Raw genomic sequence first — 15,354 nt, 5'->3', positions numbered from 1 at the left:
TGTCAGAGGAAGACCATGTCATCTTCTACACTGTGGTCTTTCAGATATTTAAAGATAGTTAACGTGACACTCTTCTTCCAGGCTGAATATTGCTGTTTTTTTAAAACTGTCTTCCAGACTATGACTTTTAGAATGCTTCCCCCCTAATAAATTTTAAACAACTCCTATGCCAATGTGTGGTATTTTGATTTTTCCCTCCTGAACAGACCATAAAAAAGTTTTCCTTTTACTCATAGTCCTTAAAGGGTTGACGTTTATTTCTTAAGAGATGAAACTGTCAGTTTTACTATAAATAAAACATTAAAGTAGAATTTTATTTTGAAAAGTTTGCTTTCCTTTTTAATCTATTTTCATTCCTACAACAAATACTTTAAAATGTAAGTTAATGAATCTTAAGATGGGCCAGTTACAGGGTCATGTTGGGCATTAACTGAATGAATGACTGCACATTTTTCTTCTCTGTCCTCTTAATAAGAACTGAATCTTTTCTGATACAAGAAGATATTCTAAAGAGGACTTGACCAGATGTCCTCTAAATTCCCTCCTAATCCTCAGATTTTGTGATTTGAGGCTTCTGCAATTTTTTTCAAAGTATATACATATTGAAGTCCTCACTCCATGCACTTTATTTAGAGGAAATTTCATTTGTAACTATAGTATGTAAATTATATATACATGTTTTTATATATATCTCCCCTCCATTTCCTTCTTCTAAAGAATTGCTTCTTTATAGGGTGATTAGATTGGTTTTACGGTTTATCTACACATGTTGCTTAATTTTCCCATTTGACACATTAATCCCCTCTTTATCTTGTCAGATAACCCTTTGGTTATTTCTATCAAGTATTAACAATGTTTCCATTTAATAGAAATCCAGGGCAGCAACCTCCCCTATCCCAGAAGATCAGCAAGAATTCTTGACAAAGCAGCAAGGCCTTTAGATCTTTTAGCAGAAATAAACGCAGAGGTCCAGCTCAGTCCCTTTGATGACATGGACACAGTCTCGGACACAGAGAAAAGAAAAGCTTTGTGTATATAGCCCTGTGATCAAAGTGATATTCAGCTACATATGGACCTCCCTCAGAAGTGTTCATGGACAGTAAAGTACTGAGATTTTTGTAAACAAAGTAGGACATGGGGGATCAAACATTAGTCTATCTTCTCATGGTCGCAGACCCACTCAATTTAAAATCTAACAATATCTAGATTTGTATGTCTCTCCATCTTTAGTCACTAGCTACTCCCATCTTTCTTACAGGAACTGTTTCTTGGTAAAGAATTTAGGACTAATTAGGGGACAAATATAAGCAATTATATTTCTTATTAAACTCTTAGTAATTAAAGTTGAACTTTATAAGTCAAATACTCAAACATCATGTCAATCATATCACAGATACCAAGATACACAAATAAGTCACATATACCCAACTACCAAGGCAGGCAATGCTATTTTTGCCTCACTTTGTGTTTAATATTATTGAAGGCTCTACTATGCCTTAAAAGCACAGAAATTTCTTAAATATACATTAATTATCTAGAGGAATAAATATACTCCAAATGCTTATCATCAGAATTTTGGAGAAAGAGATATAATTTCTCTCTTCAGCATTTTAAAAATTGGTACCTAAATAATTTCATTTTGATGTAGTAACCTTAGTCTTCTTCACTGAGCTTTTGAAATGGAAAAAATTTAAATTCCAAATATAATAAAGACTTAAGTACACATTCAAATTGAAACTGGCAATTTATTTCCTATCACACTTTGCTGGCCAAAAGGAGCTAAAGGATTTTTTTCCTTCTTATTTTCTTGACGTAACTATTGTCAGATTCTTTTTCAAAAGAAAAATATAACAGAATTATGGTTAAGAAGACTAATTCTATCTGAATGGTATTAATCACAGCCCAGTTAAAACAACACTTAATATAGACTCCAATAGATGATGCTGTCAACTTTTAAATGTTAGCATTTCTCATATATATCATTTCTGGATGGCCTAGACACATTTTTTTCCTCAACATAACTTCATTTTTTTTCTCTAGTGTTTTCTTGACTTAAAATAATGGCTTAAGGCAGATCACATGAGATTTAGTGGTTCTGTACTATTTTTAAAATTTTGGGCAAAGTAGGCTGGTTGATAATGTAGTTCATTAAAATGAGCTGGGTTTTCATGGCCCTGGCTTGTCCAACAGATTGAGAAATCTAGGTTCCTTTGGTAGCCAAACAGTAAAATCCATTCTTCCACCAGCTCATTGCAGTGGCTGACGTCCAGCAAACAGTACTGTGAATACTACTGTCAGGAGAAATTTGCATTTAATAGTGTTGTTATAGGTGAAGTGTTTCCTTGAGTAAAAATCCTATTTATTATTTAGAGGGAACACCGAATTTCAAATTGTAGAAAAGATTTAAAAATTTTCTATGATCACTTCCTTTCAATTTCTTCTTCTTATAGTCATGCATGCTCTGTGATCTAAATTTCTTACATTTATTGAAAAGCCGAGAAAAAAATCCAAGAGGATAAAAACAAGCACAAAGTAAACAAACAGGCAATGTTGCCATTATATTTTCTCCTGGACGGCTCCACAAATATTTTTTGTTTCTGTTTCAACACTGCAGAACAATACACTCATGGCTCAATGGTGAAACAACACACAGGTGAGTGACAAAACATGGAAATCAGGAAAGGAATATAAATGTGAGTCAAAATTAAAAACCCTAGTGATACAACAGCTCTCTTCCTTATTTACTTAGTTAATGTCCATTCCATATAAATTCATATTTTGATTCCAGGAGGCCATGCACCATTAGCCCTGATCAAAAAGACCACTATTTGTAGAGGGTAAAATTGAGCCTGTTGCCAGTACCTACTGGTGTCAAACTCACAAATGTCATCTGGATTCAAGGACTATGGAAATAGAAAAGTATAGAAACAGGATATGCTTTTTTGAGGTTTCTTAAGCTGGGAAGTAGAAAAATAGGTGTTTTCCTTTGGGGCTTTCTGTAAATTTCTGAGAGCACTTTTCCACATTCCTCAGTCTTTCAGGGAGTGGTAGGCTTTGGTAGTCCGGCTGTTGACAAAATCTGTCTTCTTAAACTGAGCCTTTGGAATAAACAAACAGAAATGTGAAAGGTAACAATATTTATGCACAAGACAATGTAGGTTTTAGTAACTTATCAACAGGGTCAAATCAAGTGGGACATTATTACTTGGCTCTTTTCAGCATTCTTACCTTCTTGTAGGCATTATGGAGCTCTGCATGGGTCCACAAAGAATACAGGAGAACAGAAGCAGCTTTACTTGCTTTGTTGGAGGCATAGCTGAAAATGAGAAAAGGACATTTTTCCGTGATCAGTGAGAATGTGTGAGGCTTCTGGATGCTGCCCCTGGATGTTCTGTAAATCTTCTTTAATTGCTGTCGCTCAGGAGCCATCCATTAAGTCAGGCCACTCACCATGACAGGAGGTTAGGATGGAGAGCTTTAGGAGGCAGGAGCCGAGTGGGTGCTTTTGTTTTTTTCAAATCTTTTTAAACCACTAGCAAAGTGCTAACAAATAAATAGTTATTAAGCAAATTCCTGATATTTATAAGGCATATATTCTTAAAAGTTTTATAAATCCTTGAATTTATAGAATAAAATTTATATTTGTATTTATATTTTTAGAAAATATCTGTCTATAATGCATATTTATAGAGACAAACGCATGAAAGTATGACTGAAAAATATGTATAACTCTTAGTGACTCCATGAATATAGGAATTATGTATTTTTTTCAAATTAATAAATTCTTACTGGAGCATTTAAAATAGTTTTAAAATTTATGCTTTTTTGTATAGCAAATGGAAAATGTGTTCCTATTATGAATCCGAGTCACCACTGATTTTGACACTGTCCTTACTTTTTTTTTGGCCACACTGCCCAGCATGTGGGAATTCTAGTTCTCTGACCAGGGATCAAACCCATGCTCCCTGCATTGAAAGTGTGGAGTCTTAACCACTGGACAGCCAGGGATGTCCTCTTACTTGTTTTTGTTTTAACTTTATTATTATTATTACATGTTCTTAGTTTTTGATGTTCTTTAAAATTCATCTCAAACTTCTAGTTTCTGGCTAAAGATCACTACTTTCATAGATTTTTTTCTCTTCCATCACTTGAATTAGCACATGACTGTATTTTCTTCTTTGAACAAAGAAACAAAAGATTTTATTTTTCCTATCATAGGAATTTGTAAGTATGCAACCAAGAATAGAGAATGCAAAGATGTATGAAGAAGCCCACGCTGGGCTCATTCAATAGCTAGCTACCAGCATAATGGGGATGGTAAGTCAAATCAGCACTTCACAGATTCTTTAGTATCTCAGGGGATTTTGAGAGTGACTTGCTAATAACTGAAGTATTAAGACATCCATGAAAGCTATGGATCTCTAATATTTACTATTGAAAGTTCTTAAACTGCAGAGGTGTTATAAAGTCTGTTTGTAAGTTGATTGCTTGGCACTTGGAACTCATTTACTCAAAGAGGGAATGTAATTGATGATTGATTGGTTATCAGGCTAGTCTATAAATTATGGGTTAGCTATGCAACACTCTAGCAAGGAAGCAGACCCAATGGTAGGGTGTCCTGGTTGGTTTTTTTCCTGAGACAGAACTTTCCAAATGGATACTCAGTACAACAAAGAAGTAACAGAACAGCACACCCCATAACTGCCTAAGCTACAGGAAATTTCCAAAAGTGATGGTATATTCCCATGTGCTTATTATTATGTCTGAATACTCATATTAAAAAAAAGTCATCTACTGTCGATGGAGATTTGGTTAGAAGTTTAGATGACTATTTCCACAAAGGAAAGTCAAAGATGACTTTCTACAAAGGCAGAGGAACTGCTACATGGGAACAGGTAAATATTTCCTGCTTTTGGGAAACTGACATTCTAACTGTGCTCTTTTTAATCGTGTGGCTCTGAATGTAGTCCCCCTTCCCAGTGAACTTTGCCAGAGGGAAATCACAGAGCACAAGGGGCTAAACTGGGTGGAGCTGTGGGAGAAGGGATGTGCTTATTCTAGGGTACCACAGATCCCTACGCTAGCCCCTGTGCAGCCAAGCACATGTCTGTCTACTACAAGTCAAAAGTCCATTTGCTTGGCAACTCATTAGAAGTACAAGTCTCGACTATAATAACACTGGTGTTCTTTTATGGTTACTTATAAAACTAACTTTATTTAACAAGTCAAACAAGTCAGAATTGTATAAAGAGAAAAAATAATAATCTTCATACCTCCATGGAATCCCACCACTCTAAATTAACTAACAGTAATAACTAGTTACATTCTTCTTCGTCTTTTTTTTTAAGAATGGAGAATATTTAAAGACATAGAAACAAGGATGTGAGATGACTTACATGCATTAAACTTTCTACTTTCAAAAGAGAGTAAGAGGTGGAAGAGATGTGATAAAGAAAACTGAGGAAGCAAGAACTTCTTGTTATGCTACCTCCTACTTCTCCTGGGGTGACCCTGGTTTCACATAGTTAAGTGAGGATAAGGGCATTCTTTGTCCATAGGACTCCAATTTGCCTACATTCTTCTTTCTTAAATCACAGCTGTGGCTCTGGGAAACAGTTCATTAGGTCAATAAAATGCTGGAATGCATGACTCAGATAAGTTATGAAGTTTGACTATTTCTGGATATTTTAGTAGAGAATGAGCAACTATTTGGCTTGGAGGATTCAGGTTTTCACTTACCTGATCACCAAGGACTGGGCCACATGATCTGGCCCAGCTTTATAACCTTAATTTTTTGGCCATGGTACTCAAAGACTGAGCATTCACTACATTATTTATATATGGGATTGGCGGTGGGAAGAGGGGAGACACTGCCAGGCAGTGCTAGAGGACTTACGTGTCTCCTGCGCTTATGGTCATAATTTTCTGCAGGCCCCCAGTGTTTAGAAGATCCCGTGCATTCTGGTAACTATTTTGGATTATATTGTTCAATGTGTAACAGGCAGAGGCTGTAGTTTCAATGAGAAGATCAGTACTTGGGACTGTGTCAGGAATTATGGAAACTAAATCAGGTAGAGTTTCTTTGGCTACAAACGTAAGAAAAAAGAACATTTGATTAAAAAGATTGTTTCTTAACCTTAGGAGCTCAATAACATTTAAAAAGAAACATTTGGTTAACAAACATATGAAAGGATGCAACCATTTTAATATTCAAATTAGTAAAAAAAATTTTTTTAAAAGATATTCTGTGCTCAGCGCACTGGAAATCTTTCCAGAAAGAAATCTGACAGAAATGTCAATTTTTCTTTTAATGTTCACATTTTTTGATTCAGTATTTTCACTTTTGAGAATTCATCCTGAAGATATATCACTTTAAAGCAGAGATCTTTATTCTAGTGTTATATAAAATGAAAAATTTACAAAGTCTAAACATCCCAGTAATATGACTATGATTAATTAAAACATATCTTCAAAGAATCTCATGTATCCCAAAACATATCTATGAAGCATGTATAATGACAAGAAAATATTTGTTAATATTTCATGTGCAAATAACTGATATACTTAAAGGAAAACTCATACAGAAGAAACCTGAGAAGAAATACACTAAAATACTAATAGGATTTATTTTTCTACGATACTGATGGTGATCTCAAAATATTCTTAAAAAATTATCTGTACTGCCCAAAGTTTTCTTAATGTGAAAATAACACCATTATTTAAAAAAAGATAAGACTACTTAAAATTTGTTTTTTTACTACATATATAAGATCCTGGCTACAGTGTTTTCATTTCACTTTTTCTATTGTAACGAGAGGTTTTCTTTTTTCTCCACCTCTAACTACTTTGGACTCTCCTTGAAAGATAGCATGCTTCTATTGCTTTTGTTGTTTCTCACAGCTCCTTAATACAGTGCTGTGTTTATCATGGTTGTACAAATACTTGTGCCTAACTTCATTGTTTCTTCATTTGAGTTTACATGGCACCTTGAACTGTTCTTCTCTCTCTGATATACGCATGCATGCTCAGTCATATCTGACTCTTTGTGACCCCATGACTGTAACACAACAAGCTCCTCTGTCCATGGAAACTTCCAGGAAAGAATACTGGTGCTGTGTGTGCTTAGTTGCTTGTCATATCTGACTCTTTGTGACCCACTGGACTTGGAGCCTGCCAGGGTTCCTATGCCCATTGGATTTTTCAGGCAAGAACAATTATTGGAGTGGGTTGTCACTTCCTACTCCAGAGGATCTTCCTTGTATCTCTTGCACTGGCAGGCAGTTCTTTACTACTGTGCCACTTGGTAATCCCTCTCTCTAATACCAGACTGTAATTAGTTACGTGCTTGTCTGAATTCTAAACGGAGCCATGAGTTCCTTGAGAATAATTATTGTATTTATTTCTGGATTTCAACATCGATCACTATGCCTAAAAGAGAAAGTCAATAAAAGGAAATGAACTGTATGTTTTCCTTTGATAATACCTGGAACTGATTGACAGGAAAAACATACCTTCTGCTCAAAGGCCTGAACACTTCCTTTTTCACTGTTGTCTAAGCATCACAGTGTAGTGTTGGAGCTCAGAGCTGAGTCTCTGAAGCTACACTTTTAAAATTTTAGTCCCGTCTCTGCCACTTCATGGCTGTGTGGTCTGGGTAAGCTACATTTTCCCAATATGTAAAATGGGATAATAACAGTATTTACTTCACAGGACCGTTTTGAGGAATTAAATGAGTTACTATGTGTGAACTGTGTCACAGTTCCCTGCACACAGTAAGTTCTCCATAGATGTGAGCTATTACCAGAAGGCTTCCTCCTTTTAGAAAGGTAAAACAGAATGAAAAGCCTTGAGAACCTGAATTTTCCTTTTGCTGAAATTAGGTTGACAGCATGAAAGCAAGGGTGAGACAATGACACCAGAAAATGTCTAACTGATCTCTCTGCAGGGTGCAGCTATGGCTGGCTGAGACCAGGCTGCCCACACTGAGACGGAGCCCTGCTGAGAGGGTTTTACTTCTGCCTCTGTGTGACCAACGAGAACGTCCAATTCTACAGGTCAATTTTATGGTTGAAACTTTGGCTTATGTTTGAGGAGGAGTGAGAATTAGAGAAATTAGAGTCTTTAACATTTTATATCTTGCTTGTTTTTCTTAGAAAAGTAGACAAAGTGAAATATTACAGTATAGTAAAGGGTCATTCTGTTTTTATACATACACACACACACACACACACACACACCCCTGTGGACCTGAGTAAATACATTCACTTTGAGATAGTTAAAATTAGATCTTCAACAGTGAAATATAAAATTAGGGCCCTATCATGATACTGGAGGGTCAATAGCTCAATGTCGTATTGTTGAGGGAGATTTTATTCAATGCTGGTGCTTTCACATACATTAGGTTGTCTGACCCCTGGAAAAACACTATTCATAGTGACTACTAATTTTACTCAGCTTAGGGCAGTTAAATGACTATCCAAGGTGACATGTGGCAAAGTAGCATTGGAAGACACAGATCAGTGTCTTCTGCATGAGACCTGTTATTCTGTCGCCATGCTAAGTTGCCTATGTTCAAGTTTTTAAGAAAATATAATTTCAAGTTGATTTCTCTAAATCAAAGTAAAATGTGATGACTTCATTCCAAGTCAACACATGGAAAGTTTTACTTGGCCTACAAATCTCAGGAAAAACAAAAAGCTTATCTTTCAAACTGATTTTCGTTTCTTCCTGGCTATTAATACTCTAAATCAAGACAGGTTATTTTACTCAAATTACATATTTGACATAATGCCAATATGGAATTAAAAAATTTCATTTATCTTACTGAAGCCTCTTCTCATGATTGTCCATAAAACTTAGAGAGGTTTATCAGTGAAATCACCTTATGTAACTTGTAGAGCTACAGCTCTATTGTCCTAACAGCTGGAGGACCGTGGAACCTGAGACAATAGCATTTCTGCCCTGAAGGCACAGGCTCAGTGTGTAGAGCACAGTTCTTCTCATCAGCTGTGTTCTAAAGATGGAGTCAATAGTTCATTTGAGAGAGAGAGAAAAAAAAGGATAATACCCCCAATTGAAGTACAGCACAAAAGTCCATAAAAGACAATGAGGAGAACACTTTCACAATTTTCAGACACTGCCTTTGGCAAAGTTTCTTTTAGATTTCACTGAAAAATTTTCAGGCTCTCTACATTTATAATGGGCACAAAACCATTGTATGAAACCTGTTCAATGTTGTGCTGTTGGTTGTCTTGAAAATGACATTATTAAAACACAACCACACTGTGTGAGTCTGTATGTAGATTTCAAAGTAATCTAATTCATTAAAAAAATATACTGGAATTTCTGAAAAATTAAATTTTAAGTAGTCTGAAATGACTAATTTATGGAACATTAGGAAGCATGATTAATTTTAGCATTATCATCCTACTATCTCATTTTACAGCTTTTGACTTAATTCACAAACATTTACATATTCAGATATAAAGAAAATGAATAAAAAATTGTGTTATTTGAAAGGATAACATGTTATCATTTTTGTCAATAATATGGGGTTACAAAAAAGGGAGCAAATGTGTTTTATCGTATTTATTCTAAAACCTATGCCAAATCTGGTATATTCAGTGATTCATTCTTTCTGTGATTATCTGTCCATCCATTTTTTCTAGTATAACAATGGCCAAGCTTCTTAAGTGAACAACCACTGTGTGTATGTGTGTGTGTTTGTTTATTTAATGTTTTAGAAGGGTGGTGCTTAAGCAGATTACACAGAACATTCTGAAAGACATGGTTTAAAAAAGATGTCATTGGATGGCATAGTTGAGGGCCAAGAAATATCATATATATTATCTATTTTGTTCATTTTTAGTATGGTTTAAAATTTCTCTTCAGTAGTAATTGGAACAAAAATGAAGCTGGATACTAAGAAAAATGATATTTGAAACCAGTGTGAAAGTCTACTCTTGATGTCTAGGTACACGAAACCCAGTTCTATTCATCACATTTTGCTTTTCATTCACACTTTCAACTTATCATCGTAAAAAGAATGGGATAAGGACAATGTTTTTGTTTTAGTGCGTTTGTATTTTCAATACAGATACATTACATCTAGAGACTTATACTCACTTACCAATTTCATTCTGCAGAGAAAGATTCCGAGATAAATTCCTCAGCAGAGAGACGGCAGTCTTTCTCACACTTGGATCACCGACATGCAGCATCTTTCGTGTGTGCTGAAGGCCATTTTCCTTCTGGACAACTGTCTGAGCTACTGATGTTGGCATCTGTTTTGTGAGACATGCCCTATAAATACTACTGTATTTCATTTCGGGGTAAAATTTCTAAGTTTCTGTAGATTACTAGAGATTGTAATATATAAGATGTTTATATAATGTAAGATGTAAATATGTTTAAAAAGCTAGCTTCAAATTCTTATTAAGTTTTCAATTACTGGATAAAGACAGTTTATTCAGTATTTTAAAATAAAAATATTGGATTTGGTTAGTTACAATGTTTTTTGCATCAGTTTAGCTCAGACAGTACAGTGTCTGCCTACAATAAGGGAAACCTGGGTTTGATCCCTGGTTTGGGAAGATCCCCTGGAGAAGGAAATGGCAACCCACTCCAGTATTCATGCCTGGAAAATCCCATGGACCAAGGAGACTGGTGGGCTACAGTCCATGGGGCTGCAAAGAGTCGGACACGACTGAGCGACTTCACTTCACTTCACTTCATAAATAAAATGGGTCTGTCTTTCCCTTTCCTTTCTTTTTCTTCATATTCTGCTTTTTACTCACATTTTCAGTTCATTGTTATGAAAAGAAAAGAATGTTTTAGGATGAAATTTACACTAATGTCATAAAATTTATTAAGTTTTTTTCCCTATGTGTGTAACACAAAAATACTCTCAACTTTGTGGCTCTGGTAGGACTTAGCTATATAGCCAACTGAACTGAGAAAAATTTTACAGGGAGATGTCTTTGATTACTATTTAAATGTATTTACTGGCTGTTGGCTTATTTATCTTTTCTGTTTCTCTAGTTTAAACTTTGGCATTTTACATATTTTAAAAACATTTTTTTCTAAAAAGCCAGTTTATTCTGAAAGATATATTGGACTTTAAAAGGAGTATATGGCTAGTCAGATTACCTGTAACTCTATGCTCTGTATGGGAGGCTGCATGTGCAAGTTTCTTGTTTCAGGTCTAAGTCCACCAGAAGCAAATCTTACTTGGAATAAGGTTGGTCACCTACTTTCACAGGTCTGAGTACCAAGTAGGCCCTACCTGGCATCAGCAAACCCCCAACAATACTGAGGCCTTAACTTGTGCCTGCAACTTTATGTATTTTTATTTGAAGCTAATATTAGGTCACTGTGCCAAAAATCCATACATTCTTAACCATTCTTGAGGGTGTCTATCTCCTGTTTATCTTACCTAACACTGCTTGCTTCCCCTACCTCCTGCAGACTGTTCCCCTTATATTCTCCACTAAACCTTCCAGAGAAGGAGTTAATATGGGAGCCAGGATAGGTTTCAGGGAGGGAACAGGAGGTCCTTAAAATTATTTTTGTGTTTATAATAATCTTTCTCAAGGAAAGAATCTATCATTTTTATTAGGTACTCAAAATATCCATGAGTATCTCATGGAGGTTTAATAACCACTATTTTGCAATGTTTATTCCAAAGTTACGCTTTGTCTTTCACTAATTTGCAAAACAGTCCATTAGATTCTCTTCTCTTCTCTGAGAAAAATCCTTCTGTAGGATTCTGTAAAAGTCCTCCTCCTTGAAGATGGAGGTATTCATCTCTCTTTCTAATGGTCCATCTAAGTAACTACATCTTTCCTCATATGCAAAAGCTCTGCTCTTCTGAGTCACTGCCATTGAGCCCTATCACTCTCACAGCATTTTCTTTGTCATCTCAAGTTCTAGTATATAAAAATGATTATGGAAACATGAATTCTGATTCATTGAAGGAAATGGGAGAGGCCGATGTGGAATGGCCTTTAGAATTTGCTCATTAAGGAAAATAAGCAATGAGATTTACCAAATAGAGATTTCATATTCCAGTTTTAGGGAATTTGTGAAAATGACTGCTATAACTGTTTACACATAGCAATTTTAGTTCATATTGTCCTGATTACTAATGAGGCTGAGCATCTTAACAAATGTTTAATGGCCATTTCTATATTGTTTTGTGAAATGCCTGTTTAAATCTCTTGTTCATTTTCAATTTAGTTGTCTATCCTTTCATTGTTAAATTGATGAGTTTAAAAAAAAAAAATTTCCTAGATACCAACCTTTACTACTTATATATGTTACCGAAATCTTTTCCTCCTCTGTGCTTTGCCTTTTTACCGTCTTTTGCTAGTATCAGTTCCGCCCAGTCACTCAGTTGTGTCCTAGTCTTTTTGACAGCATGCACTGCAGCACGCCAGGCCTCCCTGTCCATCACCAACTCCTGGAGTTTACTCAAACTAATGTCCATTGAGTCGGTGATGCCATCCAACCATCCCATCCTCTGCTATCCCCTTCTCCTCCTGCCTTCAATCTTTCCCAGCATCAGGGTCTTTACAAATGAATCAGTTCTTTGCATCAGGTAGCCAAAGTACTGCAGTTTCAGCTTCAGTGTCAGTCCTTCCAATGAATATTCAGGACTGATTTCCATTAGGATGGACTGGTTGGACCTCCATGCAGTCCAAGGGACTCTCAAGAGTCGTTTCCAACACCACAGTTCAAAACCATCAATTCTTCGGCACTCAGCTTTCTTTATAATCCAACTCTCACAACCATACGTGACTACTGGAAAAACCATAGCTTTGAATGTACAGACTTATGTCAGTAAAGTGATGTTTCTGCTTTTTAATATGCTGTCTAGGCTGGTCATAGCTTTTCTTTCAAAGAGCAAGCGTCTTTTAATTTCATGGCTATAGTCACCATCTGCAGTGATTTTGGAGCCTTGAAAAATAAATTCTGTCACTGTTTCCCCATCTATTTGCCATGAAGTGATGGGACTAGATGCCATGATCTTAGTTTTCTGAATGTTGAGTTTTAAGCCAACTTTTTCACTCTCCTCTTTCACTTTCATCAAGAGGCTCTTAGTTCTTCTTTGCTTTCTGTCATAAGGGTGGTGTCAGCTGCATATCTGAAGTTATTGATATTTCTCCTGGCAATCTTGATTCCAGCTTATGCTTGTTTTCTAGCATAAGCTATTAATTTTTATGTAATCAATTCATGAAACTTTTACTTTATGTGCTTTTTATGTCTACTGTTAAGAAATCTTTCCCTATTTCAGGTCATGAAGATATTCTATGTTAACACTTAGAATCTCTATTGTTTTATCTTCCACATTTAAATCGCACTGCTGTTGTAACTAATTTGTGGGTACAGTGTGATACAAGAAATATATTTTGCTTTTTTCCAGTGGTATCAAATTAAGTGCCTTTAGTGTTTTAGAAACTTGAAAACTGTTTGTTTCAATGGATTTTAACTTTTACAATGTGCTTTTTAATTTTACATGTATACAACATAATGAATTGATATATGTATTGATATACATTGTGAAATAATTACCACAATAAGTTTAGATAACATCCATCATCACGTATAGTCACAATTTTTTTCCTTCTGTGATGAGAACTTTTAACCAATACAGTATTATTAACTATAGTCACCATGCTGTACACTACACCTCCAAGAGTTATTTATATTGTACGTTATACTTCACACTATATTTAGAGAATTTGCTAAATGGGCAAATTTTATCATCCTATCCCCTTTCCTTATATTTTTTGTGCTTTTTGTGTCATTTAAAAATAATGGCCATTATACTTGAATAAACTTTACATTAAGGTATTCTTCTTGACAAGAAATTACTGTCATATTTTATATAAAAATTCCATACTCTATCTTTCAGAAGCTATTCAGTCCAGTTCAGGTTCTTTGCCATCTAAGACACATGGCCATCAATTTTCAGTGATGTCTCTGTTATGAACACAGGTAGATGGATGGAGTATTTTCTAGAACTATGTTTAATGGCCAGCTTTTCATGTTTTTCTGTTCAGTTATTCCTTTTATAAATTATAAAGCCAAGTATTCTTTATCATATATCTAAACACAGAAAATCAGGGAATGCAAGAATTAGAAAAGAAATACATATAAGTCAAAACTTTAATAAAAAGCATCTCACAACTTAAAAGAATAAAGAGTCCTCTTATCATTGTCCCATGCTGCTAATAATTTTCTCCTATAAATCTCTATTTAAGTTCAACTCCAACAGCTTTGGGTACAGATTATTACCAGTTTAGTACAGGTCTCCTTTCAGGGGACTGGACTGGTCTAAGGTTAGGTATGATTTTAAATGCCTTCACGTAATTAGAACAGTTGTGAAGATATCTCCATTTCCTGGATTCCTTTTGACTTGGAACTCTCCTGGTATCTTAGATTTCTGTTTATTTTTTTATCGCAGCTAGATTATTACCAAACACAGAGATTTTGTCTTATTCATCACTATATACTTAGCACTAGGCTAGTGCCTTTTAGTGCTCAAATACTGTTTAATAAATGAATAGAGGAATTAGAATCTAGGTAACAAACTACATATTCAGAATTTAAGTGGCATATTCCTGTATATTAGGTGGCAAATATTCTTGTTTTGATAGGAATATGGAAACACCTCTGAATGGTTTTGATTCCAACACAGAATTTGGGATGGAAAAGGCTAAAATCCATATTAAAGGATTAGCTCATATTGAACCACCCTCAGAGCACAGTGCGGAGAAGGCAATGGCACCCCACTCCAGTACTCTTGCCTGGAAAAATCCCATGGATGGAAGAGCCTGGTAGGCTGCAGTCCATGGGGTCACTCAGAGTCAGACACGACTGAGTGACTTCACTTTCACTTTCATGCACTGGAGAAGGAAGCGGCAACCCACTCCAGTGTTCTTGCCTGGAGAATCCCAGGGACGGAGGAGCTGGATGGGCTGCTGTCTATGGGGTCGCACAGAGTCGGACACGACTGAAGTGACTTAGCAGCAGCGGCAGCAGCAGCAGAGCACAGTGAGCTTAAATCATAAGTACACAGCAGTATAATTTCTGATCTCTTCTATTAATTTGACTGGTTGTTGGTTAATAAGAGAGCCTCTGTAGTTTGGGAAAATGAAAGAAGTGGTTTTTGGAAACCAAGCATGGGGAAGTGGGAAGATAAGGCGATAAGCTCTGTCTCTCTGCTGTTAGGGCTCCCTGGCCACTCCCTATTTCCTTCTCCTTGTGCACAAGTATGTTTTAAAGAATTTCAAAGAGATTAAAGTTTGGTTGTATTCTTAACCACAGTGCTAAAATCAGAGAAATACTGGC

At 35.7% G+C, this 15,354-nt stretch overlaps 1 protein-coding gene across 2 annotated transcripts in view; it reads right to left on the bottom strand.

The window, feature by feature from the left end:
• Window positions 1–2,561: 2,561 nt before the first annotated feature.
• Window positions 2,562–15,354, bottom strand: part of PKP2 (plakophilin 2) — a 91,229-nt gene continuing 78,436 nt past the window's right edge. For both annotated transcript variants that reach the window (XM_068970513.1, XM_068970514.1), the window contains 4 exons: window positions 10,130–10,283; window positions 5,897–6,086; window positions 3,229–3,316; window positions 2,562–3,098 (listed from right to left, as the gene is read on the bottom strand). In XM_068970513.1, coding sequence (XP_068826614.1) covers window positions 3,030–3,098; window positions 3,229–3,316; window positions 5,897–6,086; window positions 10,130–10,283 — 501 coding nt within the window. In that variant the 3' untranslated portion in view covers window positions 2,562–3,029. The remainder of the gene's footprint in view (window positions 3,099–3,228; window positions 3,317–5,896; window positions 6,087–10,129; window positions 10,284–15,354) is intronic.

Source organism: Capricornis sumatraensis, chromosome 4, assembly GCF_032405125.1.
Source record: "Capricornis sumatraensis isolate serow.1 chromosome 4, serow.2, whole genome shotgun sequence".
Lineage (NCBI taxonomy): Eukaryota > Metazoa > Chordata > Mammalia > Artiodactyla > Bovidae > Capricornis > Capricornis sumatraensis.
Note: the sequence above shows the minus strand (reverse complement) of the source record. Positions and strands in the feature narration are given on the sequence as shown.